The sequence below is a fragment of the Panicum virgatum genome, chromosome 9K (assembly GCF_016808335.1).
Source record: "Panicum virgatum strain AP13 chromosome 9K, P.virgatum_v5, whole genome shotgun sequence".
In the NCBI taxonomy this organism is placed as follows: Eukaryota; Viridiplantae; Streptophyta; class Magnoliopsida; order Poales; family Poaceae; genus Panicum; species Panicum virgatum.
The window spans coordinates 1,426,759-1,446,335 of record NC_053144.1 but is presented as its reverse complement, the minus strand read 5'-3'; the positions used below and the strand labels follow the sequence as shown (position 1 = coordinate 1,446,335).

The 19,577-nt window shown below is 50.4% G+C and overlaps 3 protein-coding genes across 3 annotated transcripts; all 3 read left to right on the top strand.

Annotated features, from left to right (window-relative positions):
- Positions 1 to 9,721: 9,721 nt before the first annotated feature.
- On the top strand, positions 9,722 to 12,519 carry LOC120649164 (ammonium transporter 3 member 2). The gene is made up of 2 exons (XM_039925874.1): positions 9,722 to 10,862; positions 11,725 to 12,519. The coding sequence occupies exons 1-2, from the start codon at positions 9,929 to 9,931 to the stop codon at positions 12,246 to 12,248; spliced, it is 1,458 nt and encodes a 485-aa protein (XP_039781808.1). The 5' UTR covers positions 9,722 to 9,928; the 3' UTR covers positions 12,249 to 12,519.
- A 46-nt stretch (positions 12,520 to 12,565) lies between these two features.
- On the top strand, positions 12,566 to 13,419 carry LOC120649165 (subtilisin-like protease SBT3.17). The gene is made up of 3 exons (XM_039925875.1): positions 12,566 to 12,938; positions 13,049 to 13,146; positions 13,218 to 13,419. The coding sequence occupies exons 1-3, from the start codon at positions 12,760 to 12,762 to the stop codon at positions 13,292 to 13,294; spliced, it is 354 nt and encodes a 117-aa protein (XP_039781809.1). The 5' UTR covers positions 12,566 to 12,759; the 3' UTR covers positions 13,295 to 13,419.
- Positions 13,420 to 13,653: 234 nt separating this feature from the next.
- On the top strand, positions 13,654 to 17,796 carry LOC120648942. Its single transcript, XM_039925567.1, has 4 exons — positions 13,654 to 13,669; positions 15,204 to 15,449; positions 16,545 to 16,624; positions 17,412 to 17,796. Exons 1-4 carry the CDS (start codon positions 13,654 to 13,656, stop codon positions 17,427 to 17,429), a joined length of 360 nt encoding a protein of 119 aa, XP_039781501.1. The 3' UTR covers positions 17,430 to 17,796.
- Positions 17,797 to 19,577: the final 1,781 nt, after the last annotated feature.

Below are 19,577 nucleotides of genomic sequence, written 5' to 3'. Positions count from 1 at the left end.
CCCCCTCTTGCTGCATCAAGACTCGCGTAGTTATCCGTAACTACGCCCTAAGGAGCTGAGCAGCCAGATCCCTGGGGTCCGACTCCACCTCACTGGACCAATGGTCCCGGACCCGCTTCCCGCTCAGGGACGGGTCCGATGTCACCACGTGTCCTAGAGGTGTTGCTGTGTCTACGCAAGAGCCTCGTAGTTATCTGTGACTACGCGCTGATGGCTTGAGCAGCCGGACCCCCGCGGTCCGAAGCCCTTGTCGCCCGGTCAGCAGCCGCGGATCCATTCATTGCTAGGGAAGGGTCCGGTGACGCCGCGCGTCCCGGAGTATGGAGCGATGAGCCGAAACAGCCGGGAGCCCCGGACCTCTCACGAGGTCCCGGACCCCCATATTCTATCCGGACCCCACAATGGGGAGGGAACAGACACCCCGCCTGGGGGGGTCCGGAGCCGCCACGTGTCCGCAGGCGCAGGCACAGGCACGCGCGGGGCCGTGAAGCTTCCTCGGGAAGACTCGCCAACCTACCGCATTCAATGCGGGAGACGTGAGTGCGCTCTACCACAGCAGAGCCCGAGGTGATTTTTGCCAGGCTGTACTATTGACCGCGCGTTACCAAGGCACACAGCGCAGCCTCTAGCGCCACCCACGCCACGCGCGTCAGTCTGCTACGCCAGTTAGACACGACAGTTCGGCTTCGCCCATCATAACGCCTACGCGGAAGACCCAACAGTCTACGCCGCAACCTACACTGTCTCAACGGGCGCCTCGCCGATGGGACAGATGAAGACCCCCTCGGTCAGAAAGTTTACAGTGCGATGGAGCATATCCGGGAGAGATTCTCAACTATTGTAGCACCATTAATGACTTTTTCGTGGTATACTATACATCCTTGTTGGGCCCACCTGTCGGGGCCCAACACCTGTGTACGCGTCCCCCTTGCGCTATAAAAGGGAGACACCCGTTAGAGAAGGACTCAGGTCTGAAAAGGACTTAGAGGCACGGGATAGACTCATCCACAGACACAAGAACAATACAACCCTCAGTGGACATAGGGTATTACGCTCCGGCGGCCCGAACCACTCTAAATCCTCGAGTGTTCTTGTGTGCTTGCTTCATGAGTAGATCTAAGGAATCGCTAGCACTTCCCCGAGTAACCACCATCTGGAATTAGGCAGGTGCACTACACCACCCGGCTGTGGCCCTCCTCCTAGAGTCACGACATCTGGCGCCGTCTGTGGGGACGCACGCAAGCGTTGGCCAGATCTTCGCTCACCTCCTGGCTTCTGAGGTTGAGCTCATCCTCTGCAACGACGACGAGAAGATGAAGAGTGGCACGGCGTCACCTACGCCACATGCCCTGACACCGAGGCAGCAGTGTCCTCGGTGCGGTGGAGCACAGCAGCGGCGCCTGCTGTGCGTCACCACTACGACACCTCAGAGCCGGCACGGTGGCGCGCAGGGGCGACGCCTGCTGCGCGTCACCCTGCGACACCCTAGTGTCGGCTCAAGGTTTTCTCTCAAGCAACCACCGGGGGTCCCCTGCGGCGGCACGGCGTCGGCTCATGGTTTCCTCTCAAGATGGAGCCTGGAGCCGACGGCTGTGCCTCGGGAAGGATGTTTGTCGCCTTCTCCCTCGCCTGGCTCAAGCCTCCCTTGGAGCTGCTGCAGACAGGCGTCGACCTCCACCGCAAAGGTACGGGGGGCCTGTGCCAGCACCAAGGTGGGGCCGGTGAATGACCGCCCTTCTCCACGCTCCATGCTCGTCCAAACGAGCACCCGTCCTTCCGCTGCGCCAGGGTGTCGAGCTGGCTTCAGCTCACTATGAGCGGCCATCGGGCTGGCTTCCGACGGCAGCTGGCAACGGCAGGGCCACTCCCATTCAAAGCCAAAGAAGTTGTTCTCATGCTATCTGAGCATAAAACAGTTCTTGTGCTGAGGAGGGCCCTGCAAGCTCCCGAGGTGATGCTGGATGATGCTGTATAGGCACGTCCAGGGGCCTTCGCCCCCAACGACTGAGAGAAACCTCCAAGGTGGCAGTTCTACTCCAGCCAGGAACGTGCATACCTTACGGGGGCAATGGCTGTAGGTTTTCACTAGATAGGATTGAGTGTGTTTCTCCTTTGTAACGATGTGGTGCCTACGTGTGGTCCAGAGCGGTAAAGGTCCGCCCTTGTAAACCCGACCTCTGGCTTCATCGCACAAACAGGCAACACCAGTAAGTGGTCCAGAGCGGTAGAGGTTCGCCCTCGTAATCCTGACCTCTGATGTACACCACGAATCAAGTAATGAAGGAGATTTGCTTTCCCAGTCTTATCTTTACATTAACTTAATGGCACTTGTCCGTTCGGCTTGACTGTTTCCTTCTTTCATGCGGAGTCATTCCGTTGTTGCTAACGATCCACATTGAGTTGCTGGCTTGTGGACAGTATGTGATACCCCTTCTAGCTGGAAGGCGGCCCCAACTCCTAGGGACCTGCTCCGGGGAAGTGGTGCTTGTATCCTGGGGTGGAGAAGTTCTGCGTAGCCGCTTAGCCTGGTAACGTACCCTAAGCCTACGCACTTCACTGCCCTATTACGAGTCCCCTAGTATCCGAGGCAGCCGTGCCTAGAGGTCCGGACTCCTTTCTAGTATAAGGCGTGGTTTCTTATGCCCTACGACAAGGTTCGGTGACGTATCTCCTTGGATCAATGGCAACAGCTCAAGTCCACTCCGGTGGCCCGCTCCGGCGGAGACCGCTCGCCACGGTCGCTCATGTCCACACCGGTGGCCCGCTCCGACGGAGACCGCTCGCCACGGTCGCTCAAGTCCACTCCGGTGGCCCGCTCCGGCGGAGACCGCTCGCCACGGTCGCTCAAGTCCACTCCGGTGGCCCGCTCCGGCGGAGACCGCTCGCCACGGTCGCCTGGAGCCGGGTCCGGGGAAGTGGTGCTCGCTCCCTGGGCGGATCGAGGTCCGTGCAGCCGCTTAGCTTGGTTCCGTACCCTAAGCCTGCACCTTCGCCGCCCTACGGAGAGCGCTCTAGTACCTGAACCTGGCAACAAGTGCTACGGCCTTTAGGGGGTCCGGAGCACCCGCTCTCGACATGAGCACGCCAATGCAAACAGGATTGCGTCGGAACACGTCATGATAATGGCCCCACCTGCGGGTTCGTACCTCCCCCGAGGTGAGCCCAGGGGCCACTGTCGGTACCTCTGGACTAGGGTACCCCCTCTTGCTGCGTCAAGACTCGCGTAGTTATCCGTAACTACGCCCTAAGAAGTTGAGCAGCCAGACCCCTGGGGTCCGACTCCACCTCACCGGACCAACGGTCCCGGACCCACTTCCCGCTCAGTGACGGGTCCGATGTCACCACGTGTCCCAGAGGTGTTGCTGTGTCTAGGCAAGAGCCTCGTAGTTATCCGTGACAACGCGCTGATGTCTTGAGCAGCCGGACCCCCATGGTCCGAAGCCCTTCTCACCCGGTCAGCAACCCCGGACCCATTCCTTGCTAGGGAAGGGTCCGGTGACGCCGCGCGTCCCGGAGAAGGGAGCACTCAGCCGAAACAGCCGGGGGCCCTGGACCTCTCATGAGGTCCCGAACCCTCATATTCTATCCGGACCCCACAGCGGGGAGGGAACAGACACCCCGCCTGGGGGGGTTCGGAGCTGCCACGTGTCCGCAGGCGCAGGCACGCGCGGGGCCGTGAAGCTTCCTCGGGAATTCTCGCCCACCTACCGCATTCAATGCGGGAAATGTGAGTGCGCTCTGCCATAGCAGAGCCCGAGGTGACTTTTGCCAGGCTGTACTATTGACCGCGCGTTACCAAGGCGCACAGCGCAGCCTCTGGCGCCACCCACGCCACGCGCGTCAGTCTGCTACGCCAGTTAGACACGACAGTTCGGCTTCGCCCATCATAACGCCTACGCGGAAGACCCAACAATTTATGCCGCAACCTACACTACCTCAACGGGCGCCTCGCCGATGGGACAGATGAAGACCCCCCCTCGGTCAGAAAGTCTACAGTGCGATGGAGCGTATCCGGGGAGAGATTCTCAACCACTGTAGCACCATTAATGACTTTTTTTGTGGTATACTATACATCCTTGTTGGGCCCACCTGTCGGGGCCCAACGCCTGTGTACGTGTCCCCCTTGCGCTATAAAAGGGAGACGCCCGTTAGAGAAGGACTCAGATCTGAAAAGGACTTAGAGGCAGGGGATAGACTCATCCACAGACACAAGAACAATACAACTCTCAGTGGATGCAGGGTATTACGCTCCGGCGGCCCGAACCACTCTAAATCCTCGAGTGTTCTTGTGTGCTTGCTTCATGAGTAGATCTGAGGAATCGCTAGCACTTCCCCGAGTAACCACCCTCTGGGATTAGGCGGGTGCACTACGCCACCCGGCTGTGGCCCTCCTCCTAGAGCCACGACATGCTGCAATATCAATAAGGTACTGTCTTAATTCTATTCTAATTCATAATTAATTTAAAAACAAGTCTGTAATAGTACTGAAATTGTAATACTAAACGAGTGTTCTAAAGCACCAAATCTAATTCAGCTAATCCGCTAATTAAATTAAATTGTTATACAATATCAATGGATTCATACGGAAGTTACCGGTAGATCACAAGTGCACAATCCGGCAGAGCTTCGCCGCTTCCCTTCTCCTCACCCTTCTCTTTTTTTTCTGAATTTTTGGGCTCAAATTTGAAGGGAATGGGGGTGGAGGTCTTATATAGAGGGGGGCCTGTCGCCCGGTGGGGGGGGCAACAGGCCCCCCTGTCGCCCGTTGGGGGGGGGCGACCGGCCCCCCTGCTACCGAGCGCCCGCGTGAGCTGCCCAGGGACCTGTTGGTAAAAAAAATTTACAAAAAAGGGCTGTCGCCCAGGCAGGGGGCGACAGGGGGCTTGTTGCCCAGGCAGGGGGCGACAGGGGCCCATTTTTGCAATTTACTGGAACGGCCATATATTTTTGAAATTTTGATTTTTTTAATATAAAAAGGAAAAAATCGCTAGGATTACCGGTCTCCTCCTCCCCCGCCGGCCCAGTTATGGCTTCACAAACAATAATTGGGCCATGTCACCATGAACGGGCATGCCGGGAGAGTTCACCGTGAACTGCCTGGTATGTTGGGCGTTTTTTTTTCTTTTTTATATTTAAAAATAAAAAATCAAAAAAATATGCCGATTTGGGAATATTTCAAAAATAGGGGTCTGTCGCCCAGTGGAGGGGCGACAGAGACCTATATGTAAGAAAATTAATTACTTGTGGACTCTTGAGGGTGTGGGGGGCCGGTCGCCCGTCCAGGGGGCGACGGGGTGAAGCGTATAATTAATGTATGCACGGCGACACTGGAACATGGACTTTGGGACCGCTTTTAATTGGACGACTTGTCAAATCTAGTTGTCAAGTGGCCCAGTACACGCAGCTACTAGAGCTAGCATGTACTACTCTGCCAAGGACTCAAGGAGCTACAGAGCTAGTAGTATGTGTAGTATTCGTGAGGCTAACTCTGGACCTCAATATTAACTTTCAGACAAGAATGTATGAGCATGTACAGGCAACAACATGGTCCCTTCTGCGTTCATGCATGCCAAAGTAAACATGCTAGCTCTAGTAGCTGCGTGTACTAGGCCACCTGACAACTAGATTTGACAAGTCGTCCAATCAAAAGCGGACCCAAAGTCCATGTTCCAGTGTCGCCGTGCATACATTAATTATACACTGCGCATGCTCGTACTATATAATTGCAACCTGTTACCAGCTCGATCGTTCTCTACTGCTCATGTTTGTTTGGTGCGCACGCCCGATGCCCCTTGGACGGGCGACTGCCCCCCCCCCCCCCCACACCCTCAGGAGTCCACAAGTAATTATTTTTCTTACATATAGGTCCCTGTCGCCCCGTGGGTGGGCGACAGGCCCCTGTCGCCTCCCCACTGGGCGACAAGCCCCTATTTTTGAAATATTCCCAAACCGGCATATATTTTTGAATTTTTTTATTTTTAAATATATAAAAAACGCTGGTATGTTGCTCCAAGCATATGGGCTTGTGAGGGACCAAAGCTAGCCGGATACATTGGTGGTGGGCTGGTGGCACTAGGCCATATTTTTTTTAGCGCAAGAAACTTCGGGTGCGTTTGGTTGGTGGGTTTATTCTAGACTGGCTAGAATTTAGAGCCAGCCCAGCCAAAGCCTGTCTAATATTAGTCATCTGCTTGTGTTTGGTTTCTTGTTCAATTCAAGACTGGCTAGCCTAAAATTATGTTTCGTTGCTTGTATATCTGATACAATAACCGTATCTTGGCTGTTAGGTGAAGTTACCAATCTCTCCCGTCGCTTTCCTGGTTGACCTCGACGCCGACGGCGAGCTGAACTGCTACCTGCAGGCCACGACGACTCGGACATCAAGTTCATAGACGCACGGTGTTGGCGGTGCCGCCGCTGGCGGTGTCTTTCTCTTCCCTCGACCAGGCTGAACTTAAGCTGGGCTTGCCTGCCATGGCGGTTCCGGCGTCGGAGCAGAGCAGAGGAAGGCCGTGGACATGGTAGGCCGCCATGGGAGCCGCGTACTGGAAGCCAGACAGCAGCTAGCTAGCACTAGCAGGAGTGAAATACTAATGGCGCCCGTTGCTGTTGAGGCATCTGGTCACCAGCCACCCCTTCGCGCCGTGAGCCGCTGCCTCGTGAAGGCCTCCGACCCGTCCGTCAATCTGCACACCGCCGTCGTCTCTACAACGACGGGTAGAGGAAGGCTATGGACAAGATAAGCCGCGATGGGAGCCGCGTGCGGGAAGCCAGGTTCCACCGCGTGGGTGCTCTTGTGGGGCGGCGCGGCGAGCTCCGCCGGCCGTGCGGGGAGGTCCGCCTGCCGCCATGGGATGCTCCCGCGGGCTCGCGCGAGGAGCTCCGCCGGCGGCGTTGTGGGGAGCGGCGGAGAGGATCACGGGCGGTGGGTGCACAGGGGTGAGGCAAGACGCTTCGGTGGGGCGCACCACGCACATGAGCTGGCGCAAGCCTGGCTCAGCGGAGACGGCCGCTTGTCTCGTTTCCGTGGAGCCTGGCTAGCGGGCTGATTTGGCTTATCGGGGCCTGGCTACAAGGGCTGGCCACCCAACCAAACACGGCGAAGGTGGCTTACAGAAGCCTGGCCAGAGGTTAGCCGCTTGTCAAGTTTTTTTTTTGGGCCTCAAGTCTCAAACAAATAGCTAAACCGTTTGAAGTTTGAACACATTAGATTCACATCTGATTAATATACCCCAAAATCTGATTCTTGGGCATCAGAAACTGAGTCGAGTGGATGCCCAAAGTCAACTGAAACCAGCACAGAACTAAAAAAAAAAACACGGCGCAAACGAACAGAGCAAATGTTGTTGCGTTACGTTTTCGCTTGTCCAGAACTGCAAGCTAAGCTTGGAGATGAACTCAAGCTTCAACGGATTAAATTAAATTCTACGGAGTGAAAGCGATAAAAACGATGTCAAAACCAATTAATCCTAAATCTCGCTGAATATTCTCTACCTATGAACGGATTGGGTTGGGTCACATCGATCGAAGCCTTCAGGAGTTTTAAGTTCGGCGGGAGACAGCGACGGCCGCCCTGCTGCGTCAGATCAGATGCATGCTCTCCATCATTCCGCAATGTCAACTGCTGCGGAGGTCGCCGCTGCATTTCCTATCTCGATCGCCATTATTCTGGACCTCACTACTCAATCTGACGAATATCCTGAACTAAACTGATGATAGCATTGACAGCGTGACAAGTCAATTGGCGCCTCTAATTTCTCGGGTATCTCTATACTAGTAGTAGCTATGAAATTTGTCACCAGAAGCTTCCTTGAACGGTTGCGTTGCGTCGTTCCTGGCGATTAATGGAACCTGTGTTCAGACCTCAGACTGTCAGTCAGCGTGGTTTTTAGGGTTTCTATCTGCTGCTGATGAACAGTGGAGCAAACTGCTCGCAAAGCGTATCGCTTCAGCAGATGCACAGATCATTTGCAGTACGTACTAGCTCTGACAACGTTGTTTGATCTCCAATCTCGGAAGATTCTGCTCATGCATCAAGGCAAATCATTTGGCTGCTCTCACAATGCAAACAGCTGACTGTATTCCTCGTGCGAATTCTTTTTTTCCATGCGATTGTGTGAACGATTTAACTTGAGAAGAGGTTTAAGTTGCTTGTCCTCAAACAAGGACAGAGTTGTAAACTGCGGACAGCTGTAAGCCAGCATATATATGGAAGAAAAGTCTCCGCGTTGATTTAATTCTGGAGATTCAGAGGTGTAATTAATCCCAACAAGACTAATTCTGGAAACCTGCTTATTGTTGATTGGGCTTGAACATGTCAGAGCTGATGAAATACGAATGTGACAACAAAGCTATTTGAATCTCGTATAGTTGCTTCTAGTAGTAAACTGTACGGTTTTGTACAACAAGTTTCAATTCAGTTGTGGCTTAAGAATAGAAGCACCTACCAGGATGTGAATTGTGCTAGTTTACGGTGTATGGCTACGTACACTTGGGTGTGAATTGCGATCGAAGAAATCAGCCGGCATAAATTAAACCAGGGGCTCATCATGTGTAATATACAGTACTATATAGCAGTTGTTACTTGTTAGACATGCATGGAGTTTTGTCGGTTAGCGCGCGTTGGTCGCTGACTTGTACTTACACGTTGACCATAAGCTGGACAATGAAATTGAATCCACCATATTCCTTGGAGGGAACGATAAGGAATCGACGATTTTGTTAGCGTCGCAATAACTTGAGGGCCGGCCGGCCGTACGGTCAATAGAAATTAACGTGTACTCCTACTCTGAAATATAATCAAGGTCAAATTTCAGGCATCTCTCTCGGCCTGTAACTATCATGCACTGTCACGCTGGTGTCAGTAGTACGTATACCCATATTTGGATTTTTTATTTAGGAAAACACTTTTTTGGCTTTAACTTATGAATTTAGTATCTAGGTCCCTTTGGAAATCATTTGATTGGTGCTTTTTTTCCCTTGCAGAATACAGTACTGTATTCAGTATAAAAGTATGTGAGAGGTGGATGTTTTTTGGAGGAATGTTGCACGTACGACTATTTTGCCTACACTCAGCTGCAAGCACGCATCTAAAGTGTGTGTGTCTATATATATATATATATATATATATATATATATATATATATATATATATATATTATTGAGTTTCTCGATCATCGGTCCTGGCTAATAAGTTGTAATAGTAGACAAGCTGTACACAAATGGTTATACGTGTAGCAGTATACATATATGCACGACCAGAATGAAACAACCACCAATCAGCTTACCACAACATGGCGACCTGCAAATGTATGGTGCAGAGTAATTAAATCAAACTCTGTTGAATTACTACTAATAAGCAGCACTAGTCCAGTTGATGCTTTTTATCGTGTCCGGCAAGAACCTTCCTTGCATAATTGCATTGGGGACACACGGCCTGCAAAAATCAACGCTAAGCGTGCAGTGATTTGATTTGCAGCCACGCGGAAAAAAGTTGGTAATAAAGGTCATGGCCTAGCTAGGACTACATGCATACACAGCGACAGGCGTGCAACTACCGAACCAGTGAGAGAATATTGAATTCAAACGCGCATGTGAAGGTTCATGCATCTGCATCTCCTTCCTTCCTAGCTAGCCTAAAGATTCTCCTGGCCGCAAGAATCTCTCACCAGTTAACACTTGTTTGTTGGTGGTTGGTGTCACAACTCACAACTCGAGAAATGACGACGGCCATTCACCACCAGCTGCGATGCGCATGACTCTATATAACCAATTCGTCCTGAGGCTACTAGGCAGTTTCACTCCCCTGGCCTGCCGCCTCGGATAAAGGAGGAGTCGAGAGAAGGAGCTTGTGAGAGTTCATCACGTCGTCCCCGTCGTGAAGTGGTATCTGCTAGCTAGCTAGCTAGCACATAGGCCGTGCGGCGAGATGTCGGCGTCGGGGGTGCCGCTGGCCTACCAGGGCTCGGCGTCGGCGCCGGAGTGGCTGAACAAGGGCGACAACGCGTGGCAGCTGACGGCGGCGACGCTGGTGGGTCTGCAGAGCTTCCCGGGTCTAGTGGTGCTCTACGGCGGCGTGGTGAAGAAGAAGTGGGCCGTCAACTCGGCCTTCATGGCGCTCTACGCCTTCGCCGCCGTCTGGATCTGCTGGGTCACCTGGGCCTACAACATGTCCTTCGGCGACAAGCTGATCCCCATCTGGGGCAAGGCCCGCCCCACGCTGAACCAGGGCTTCCTCATCGCCCAGGGCGACCTGCCGGCCACGGGGCACTACCACGCCGACGGGAGCCCCGAGACGGCCGCGGTGGAGCCCTTCTACCCCATGGCCACCGTCGTCTACTTCCAGTGCGTGTTCGCCGCCATCACGCTGATCCTGGTCGCCGGGTCGCTGCTGGGGCGGATGAGCTTCCTGGCGTGGATGCTCTTCGTGCCGCTCTGGCTCACCTTCTCCTACACCATCGGCGCCTTCTCCGTCTGGGGCGGCGGCTTCCTCTTCCAGTGGGGCGTCATCGACTACTGCGGCGGCTACGTCATCCACCTCTCCGCGGGGTTCGCCGGCTTCACCGCCGCCTACTGGGTGGGCCCGCGGGCGCAGAAGGACCGCGAGAGGTTCCCGCCCAACAACATCCTGTTCACGCTCACCGGCGCCGGGCTGCTGTGGATGGGGTGGGCGGGGTTCAACGGCGGCGGGCCCTACGCCGCCAACACGGTGGCGTCCATGTCGGTGGTCAACACCAACATCTGCGCGGCCATGAGCCTCATCGTCTGGACCTGCCTCGACGTCATCTTCTTCGGCAAGCCCTCTGTCATCGGCGCCGTCCAGGGCATGATCACCGGCCTCGTCTGCATCACGCCCGGCGCAGGTACGGTATTTTTTTTCTTCTCCTTCCTTGAATTTCTCGCAACGGGGTGGTGGTGCGCAGCGATGAGCACGCGCGGCGCGGCGGGGAGAAGATTAGTTGATTAGTTGACTTTGAATTCAAAAGAGTTGTGCGCCCAGCAAAACTGGAGGCGGGCAGGCGCGGCTTCCCTGGCAAGCAACGTGCCTCAAAGCCACGGCAACCAGAATTGATTTTCGTCGTCTACGCTTGGTGTCAATCGAGCAACTTGATTATTCTTGCATCGATAGATTCATCGTCTGCCAAGCAAGCTCCGAAACATTATAACCTATGACGACCAACGCAAGAAATTAAAGCATTTTAATTTCTCACAAGGATTTAGTGTGTTCGTACAAGATTCCCATAGCTAGCTCTTGTTTGTGCACCTAATTCAAATCTCTTGATGATCAGGTTTCCTATTAGTCATTAATCGCTATAAACAGAGAGCTTATTATGATGGCAAGTGGTTATACTTAAACTATTGGAAGCTTCTGCAAGCAGAGAGTATGGACAGAATCTTTTCGTTTGGGTTCTGATCGATGTGGGTGCAATTTCGTCGGGAATCAGGAACCACTTGCTTGTGTGTGTCATTTTGTCGTACCTACTAGTTATTGTCAGTACTTATCACCACACAATTAAAGTAAAGCAAAGTCAAAGTCTACAAATTTGTCTCTTTTATTCTGCAGCCTTTTCATTGCAGAAAAATTACAGTCGCATTCATACGTTTACAGTCAGCATTTTGCCAAATTTTCTGCAGTAGAATTTTCGTGTGCCTGGTTTGCCCTCGGTTAGGTTTGACTGACCTTGCATTTCTGAATCTGATCTTCTATGCCGATGGACGACGCAGGTGTGGTGCAGGGCTGGGCTGCGCTGGTGATGGGGGTGCTCGCCGGCAGCATCCCGTGGTACACCATGATGATCCTGCACAAGCGCTCCCGGTTCCTGAAGCGCGTGGACGACACCCTGGGCGTCATCCACACGCACGGCGTGGCGGGGCTCCTCGGCGGCCTGCTCACGGGCCTCCTCGCGGACCCCACCCTCTGCAACCTCTTCCTGCCCGTCACCAACTCCAAGGGCGCCTTCTACGGCGGCGTCGGCGGCGCGCAGTTCGGCAAGCAGCTCGCCGGCGCGCTCTTCGTCATCGGCTGGAACGTGGCCGTCACCTCCATAATCTGCGTCGCCATCAACGCCGTCGTCCCGCTGCGCATGCCCGAGGACAAGCTCGAGGTCGGCGACGACGCCGTGCACGGCGAGGAGGCCTACGCGCTCTGGGGCGACGGCGAGCTCTACGACAACACCAAGCACGGCGCCGACGAGACCGAGCACGGCGCCCGCGCCGCCGTCGCGCCAGTAACGACGCCCCCCAACTGATGATGGGAGTTTGCCCACGCAATGCGTGATCGATCATGTATATTGCTCCGCCGATCGTGTCGTGTTAACCCCGCCGTGCGTGAAGAAACCAAGCGATGCTAGCAGGCTTCAGGTTTTGGTCTTCTGAATCTTTATTAATCGTCAGCTGCGACGTGTAAAATACGTTCTGTTTTCTTCTTCATTCAGATCAAAGACATGTAAATCTACACAAGCGTGCATGTGATGGGTCAAGAAGCAAGTCTGATCGTTCGTTGTGCATTTTATCTGCAAATTTCGACTCATCTCTCGATGTCATGTCCAAGAGAAAAGGTAGCTAGGATCGGAAGGGACTCCTATTTTTGGAGCTGGTGGTAATGGACGGCAATTCCTACCGTCCCGACTGAAGAGCGCCGCCGTTCACTACAGACCCCTCGTGCGATCCCCTCTCCTGATCAGAAACGCGCGGCTATAGCTTTTGCCGGCCTGAGAACACATCGCGGATTCGGCTGAACGACGAACCGTATCCCTTGCCATGAAGCATCCGGCGTCCATCTCTCTCGTCCTCGTCCTCGTCCTCATCGTGGTCGCGACAGCGTCTGCTGCCGCCATGGCCGGCGGCGCGGCCAATTACCTCGTCTACGTCGACCCCCACCCCCCGGGCGTCGACTGCCAGAAGTACCAGCTCGGCATCCTCGCCGCCGCCCTCGGCGGGTAGGTATCATCAACGACACAATCGATCTTTGAATGCCATGACACGATGAAGAACACTTCACCATTTTTTCTCTCTCTCGTTCCTCTTTCTGGGGGTCGGATGTATGAAGTGAGGAGAAGGCGAAGGCGGCGATGGTGTACAACTACAGGAACGTCATGAGCGGGTTCTCGGCGAGGCTGACGCCGTCGGAGCTGGAGGCGGTCAAGAGTAAGCAGAGCTTTCACCACCTCGCTATTATTATATATTATCTTGATCTGATTTGTTTTTTATTTGTGCAGAGCAACCTCAAGTGAACCGGGTGCTGCCGAGCTCGACGCTATCGCTGATGAGCAGCAACTTCGACGGCGTCAGCTAATTTCAATCTCTTCCATCGCCAAACATAAAGAGAAGCACCTCGACTTCTCTTGTAGGCACCGATGATATTTGCTGGCTTTATATGTGTCGACAATCACATTGAATTTATAATCGTGTTGGGATTTATCCTTCGTGTGATCTTGCTTAAATCGGCATGTGATTTGAATTCTGTGGTGCAACCGTGCAAGTGCAACAGTTCTCTCGATAAGCGCATTCCAATCATACCTGTATCCAAAACATATTCTCTCTTCATTACTAATAATTACTTTTATATTTTTTTTGGAATGGTTGCTGCAGAAAACTATCAAAATCTAATCATAAAAAATATGATAGTAAGAAATTCGCTTTTATTTAGGTGCGATGGAGGTGCGTTTTGGTGATTATGAAAAATTTTAAGTAATGAAATTGGAAATCTGCTGGAGCACCTCCAAGCCACGATAGTGCGTCATAATTAAACTTAGACCATCTCAAGATCCATATTACCGTCAAACTCAGCACATTTTAAATTATACACATTACATTTTCTAGATGAAGTGAGTTCCCGTAGTATTTTTTTTAAGAAATGTTCCCGTAGTATTTTACATTTCTGTCAAGATTAGCAATAGGGTGGCCACGGTCTCAGCACTCAGCAGGATTTGAAAAAAAAAAGGGAATTGTTGCTGCACAACTAAAAAGAGGGGAAAAGAAATGAATTTGCAGTCCGTGAGGCCGAGACACATTAACACGTGTCCTCACTAGCTGAGTTGAGAAAGGCGGTGGAATTTGATCTCCGTGGTGGACCCACCACCAAGCGCAAGGACAATGCGGAGGAGAATCTCCTCGTCTTCCTCGACAAGCCAAAACAGAGGCAAGAAGGCCTGAGGCGGAAATCCAATTGGGCGCCCGCGCGCTGGAGCGCTTGCTGGCGCTCGATTTGACAGCTGTCTCACCACCTACCCTCCCACAGCAGACAAATAAACTACCATACAGTTAGTCTCCCCAACCATCCTCCCACGTGATACGCTGATCCAATTCATCAGTCGCGCACAGGTAAAGCCGTGTTTGGTTGTGATGGTGAAAAAATTTGGTGAATCTTTTTACACTTTTGACTACTAATTAGTAGTATTAAATAAAGTCTAATTATAAAATCATCTCCAAAACCTTAGGTACTGTAGCAAGTTGTACCTTATGAGGGCTTTGAACGTGCGAGAGAAAGATTTAACCTTGGTACTGTAGTATTACTGTATCTAATCATGAATTAATTAGACTCATTAGATTCAACGCGCAAAGTTGCATCTATCTGTGAAAAGATTTTGCAAACAGACTTCGTTTCGTACATCATGCATAGAAGATTCGCTTTGCATATACAGTAACCAAACACGGCCTAAGCTTCGTAGCGCGTGACGCAACAACTGTTGTGGAGCTGTTAACTGCACTCACCCACGTGAGTGATGTGACTGTCCATGTATTTGTTTTCTCTTTTCATTTCTATATTATTTTTCCCTTTGTGTTCCTAAGTATTATCATTTTTTTCTTCAGGTTTTCCCTTTTATAGCTTCTACACGTCCGAAGTGTTCTTAACAACTTTTGTATGGAAATCATACTAAAAAATTATACCAGACTTGTGTGTTTAGAAATTGCAGATAAATTTGTGCGTAAAAAGTTGTGCAAATATTCTTCCAGATAATATCTTCATACAATTTGTGCTAAAAAGTTGTCCTTCATAAGTTATTTTGAGAAAAGTATGCATTAAGTTCTATATGCATCATGAAAGTTGTGCTAAAATATTGTATTTCTAGTTAATAGAAAAAAGTTATATGTAAAAGTTATGTACATCACAAAAAGTTATGACGAGAATTTATTTTTAATAAAAATGTGCAAAAAATTATACTAAAAAATTATGTTTACAAGTTATAATTTTCCAAAATTAGAAAATTGCATAGACAAACAACTTTCCCAAATAGGAAATATATCTCTTGTCGGAGATCGAGCGCTGCGAGCCTTCCTGGCGCGCGCGCCCCGATTAGCAGACCCCGCCTCGAGGCGGTCGGAGGCGGAGCTCGCCGCCGGGGCGTCTCGTTCCAAGCACAACCTACGCCTTCGCCGCCTCCTCTCGCTCTCTGGAGCCCAGATCCGGCGACGAAGAGAAGTTGCGTCGCGCCATGGCGTCGCTTCAGGTCAGCCGCCTCAAACCCTAGCCCTGCTAATTCACGCACAGGCTACGGATGTGAGTTTCTGGATCGTATTCTCCTTTCCCTTCGGGTTGCCAGGCACACGCGTGCGTGCGAGGTCATTGAATTCGCGTCGGTGGCCAGCTCTATTTTTTTGACGCATCCCGTTCAATTTCACGTTTCTCGTGTAGTAGATTGCTAGATTGTGCATCTAATCTTCGTGGTTAGGCGCTTGGTTGGTCCTGTACCCTGGCCACCTTGGGTTTTGATTCCGTTCAATTTGTAGGCATTTGGGGGGCCTAGTAGCTGGCATTGTTTCTGTATTCTGCTCATGTTGTTTCTCTTAATGTTGTATTAGTTATTCGTTTCAAAAAAAATGTTGTATTAGTTAGAATTTGGGTCTACTTGTTTAATGCCTATTTTCAATGCTATTAAGGCTCTAATTTGGTGCGTACATTGAAATTTGCTGATTGTTTTATTTAGGTGATTCTGCTCAAAATTGTGTCATGGGCAACACCTGCATATAACTTAGGTTTTCTTTTCCTTTTGCAGTCACAGGGATTATTTTGATCCTATTAGATATCTCCTGATATCCTTAGTACTGGAGCCACAGGGAGAGTTTTAAGAGAACATTGAATCTTGCTGATAGCATGCAAATATGTATTTTTTCTCGAATGGATAGCATGCAAATATGTAGTTATTCAGGAATTAGAATTTAGTAATTTACTGCATTGGTGCCTCAAGCGAGGGGTAAAAGATCTAGAAAATTGACGAACACTAGGACTTAGTTGCAGACTATAATGTGTATGATTTGTCTTGATATTTAGTAAGTATACCAGTTCTTTTCTCTTGCCTTCTGTATTTCAGTTAATTTGCAATGTGAGAGCTTCAATAGTATTCAATTGTTTAGGCACGGAATATGTTGTTTCCTTGCTGAATCTTGTTTTTTTTTCACCTCATTTTTGGAGTTATTATTGGCTTAGAACTTTGGAATAACCTGCATCGAATTTTGCTCTTTGTTGATGCCATATTGGAATGTGGCTTTTGAGGCTAAGTTTTGACCTATCGGTTACAGCTGTGGTACTATGCTTTGATTTTCAGGGAGACGACATATGTGGATGGGACATGGTTTGCAACCTCTACTGCTATTGGAGTTCGTGCCTGTGCATACGTGCTTACAGGTACAGCTGTGCATATTCTGTGAAGATAAAAGTTCCTCATTTTAGACTTGGTAGTTTACTCTGCTGTTGAAGTCTTGAAGAACTCAGCCTAGCTCAGTTGGTCGAGGGCGTGGATGTAAGGCTAGACCAACCATTTTCAAATCCTCATCGAGGCGACTTTAATTTGTTGATTTTTTTTATTCTACTCTTCTGTTGGATATTACTTGCTGGGCTGTTTAGTCTCACCATATTGAGGAGGTGGTGATTCTGATTCACATTGCCCTTTAAATGCTTTTCTATTGCTTCTGACATTGACCTTTGTTATGGAATGAAATGGACAATCATTTCTACCTTATAACACCAGATTGAGTTTTGGAATTTCATGTGGTGCTATTGCATCTATATGATATATGGGTCCATCATAGCTCACTTAAGTCAAGACTATTGTTGTTAATATTGGTATTTGTGTTATGTTGCTCCCTTAAGAGCTTTGGATGGGAAATATTTATTTTTGCGTATGCTTGAAATATTTTGGGGCAAAATTGATGCTAGGGAACAACAAACAGAGCTCATTCCTTTAGCTCCCCATAACCCCATTGCCAAATGATCTAAGTTGCTTGTGAGTATGCATGATTGCACCATATTTTAATACTTTTTTGGATTTTGCCCTTTGGTGATGGTGTTTGATGTTTGACCTTGTAATTAGGCGGTCATTATTACTAAGGTGCTTGCCGCATTTAGTGATACGATTTTCTCAATTTTTTGTTTTGACTGTACAAATAATCAAAGTGAAATATTTCTCTTTCAGTTGTGCAGCATCTTTTGAGCTTGGAAACAATGTTAAAGAGAAGCTCTAGCTAATTAGGTGGAGGCGTGAACCTCAAAAGGCTGGCTTTGCTTTTGCACTTGATAAAGATGGTAAAGGAAGTCAATCCTCACATTATGCAGTATATATGGTCAGCTTATGCCAAGCAATATAATTCCATGATACTTTCCAGATATAGCGCGCACTCCACTTATATTTTTGCATGTGCTGACCTTTATCGCTTTCAGTATGGTTAGGTTTAAAGCATCAGCAGGCACAGAGATGAGATCCATACTATGTAATGAGGTAACTGATTTTCTTGAGGTAACTACCACATCAGCATGAGCCTTCGGACATTGATATTATATGACCTTATGGTCCTTCATTCTGTGTCATATTTAGGTTATTGTGCAGTAATGATTTTACTTCATTATTTGATTCTTTTTTCCTTGCTGCAACACTTTAACTCGTTCACTATTGGGAGGCTCGTTGTGGTATTTTAGATTCTTTTTATAGTTGGGGTTAGTATTTTCAATAACATTTGTGTTAGTGGAGACATCCTGCTAGTGAGCCTTATATCATGGCAGTTAGCTTCGTTGTTGATAATAGCAAAAGTACAAGGGCCGCTGTGTTTTTAGCAAGGTTCTAAATCTCCGGCCAGCTATAGCCGGAGATAGCGGCTGCGAAGCGACACAGCTAGGATAGTTCAAGTTTAGCGCTATGACTTCACGGCCGCTAATAGCGGTGTTAGCCGGAGATAGCCGCTAAAATGAGCCTTCGTTTAGCGTGAGCGAACAAACTTGGTAGGCCAAATTGAAGCGTGGCTGTCCGAGCTCCTCTTGTCCGACGGAATGGCTCACCAAGAACTCCAGACTAGATTTCACCGTTTCAGCCCATGTAGGCAAATCCTAATTCTCCACTCCTCTCTCGACTCTATCTCGGCCTCCACTCCCTTGGAAAACAGCGGCGGCGGCGACTGCGCGGCCAGCGTGGTGGCGGCTGCGCCCGGCCCTGGAGACGAGGAAGACTAGCACCCTCTCTATTTCCCACTTCTCTCCCCTAAGCGACAGCTGCTGTTACGACCCACCAATCCAGCGGTGACTGCGACGATGCCTTGGTTCACCAGCGGCTGCTGTGACACCTCAGGTGTCTAGCAGTTAGAACATAAGATGATGTGTGAAATTGTGTGTTTATCTTTGTTTGTTAGTCAAAAAATTTCAGTGCAAATTAAGGGCATAATTGTAATTATACAAAATTACTAGCCCCTTTTTGCAATGAGTTTTAACTTAGGAAGTAATTTCAAAATTTTGAAGGGTCTTCTTGCAAAATGCAAGTAATCATGATTTTGGCAGCTTTATTGCATTTAAGTCCAAAATTGTGATGAATTTGCAATCAAAAAAGTATTTTTCCTTATTTAAATAGAGTTCTTTTAAATTTTTGAAAATATTTCAAAATCCTTTGATCTAATGAAAATTTGCACAACATGAAAGTTGTAGATCTTGAAAAACTGAACAACTTTCATTTTGGGCACTTTTTCATTTGAGTCCTAGTTTAGCGGGAAATTTTAGTTTACAGATAGCCCCCTAAACTTGTCTGTTTTTACAAATAAGCCATCCACTTCATTCTCCACCTCCAGCCAATTGGGAAGCTTGGCAGGCCGCCGCCGCCGGTCTTCCTCGCCGCGGTTTGACTCCGTACCGCTGTTTGGGCGCCGCCAAGCCGCTCCCTGGACCCCACTGACCTCGCTGGCGGCTCTCCCCTCGCCCCACGCAGCCCCGCCGCCGAGCAGCCCCTGTTTTCTTCCTCGCCGGCGAGTTGCCGCCGCGGGAAACGCCCCGCCACCCCGGTTCTGCTCCCACCGGACTCCATGCGCCGTGCGCGAAGCCTCTACCGCCAAAGGAACCGCCTCTGTTGTCCCCCTCACCCTACGCCACGCCGCCCAGGCCGCTCCCCTTGCGCCACATCGCCGGCCGCCCGCGGGTTCGCGCCGCCGTGGCCAATTTCGCCTTCTTCCCGGCCAAAATCATCCCCTGGACCTCCTCTCGTGCCAATCCCCTCCACATCTGGACTATAAATAGCCCGCACGAGCTTCTTCGCCGAGGTACACCACCTCCACACCATTTCCTTCTCCGGCGAGCTCGACTCCGCCGTCGACCCGCCGCTCCGGAC

What these genes read in the sequence shown, in the direction of transcription:
- LOC120649165 (XM_039925875.1), top strand. Translation starts at nt 12,760, where the DNA reads ATGAAGCATCCGGCGTCCATCTCTCTCGTCCTCGTCCTCGTCCTCATC. An exon ending in CTCGCCGCCGCCCTCGGCGG is followed by an intron (nt 12,939 to 13,048) that starts GTAGGTATCATC and finishes GGATGTATGAAG; the next exon opens with TGAGGAGAAGGCGAAGGCGG. An exon ending in GGAGCTGGAGGCGGTCAAGA is followed by an intron (nt 13,147 to 13,217) that starts GTAAGCAGAGCT and finishes TTATTTGTGCAG; the next exon opens with AGCAACCTCAAGTGAACCGG.
- LOC120648942 (XM_039925567.1), top strand. An exon ending in GCGCCATGGCGTCGCTTCAG is followed by an intron (nt 15,450 to 16,544) that starts GTCAGCCGCCTC and finishes TTTGATTTTCAG; the next exon opens with GGAGACGACATATGTGGATG.
- LOC120649164 (XM_039925874.1), top strand. Translation starts at nt 9,929, where the DNA reads ATGTCGGCGTCGGGGGTGCCGCTGGCCTACCAGGGCTCGGCGTCGGCG. An exon ending in CTGCATCACGCCCGGCGCAG is followed by an intron (nt 10,863 to 11,724) that starts GTACGGTATTTT and finishes TGGACGACGCAG; the next exon opens with GTGTGGTGCAGGGCTGGGCT.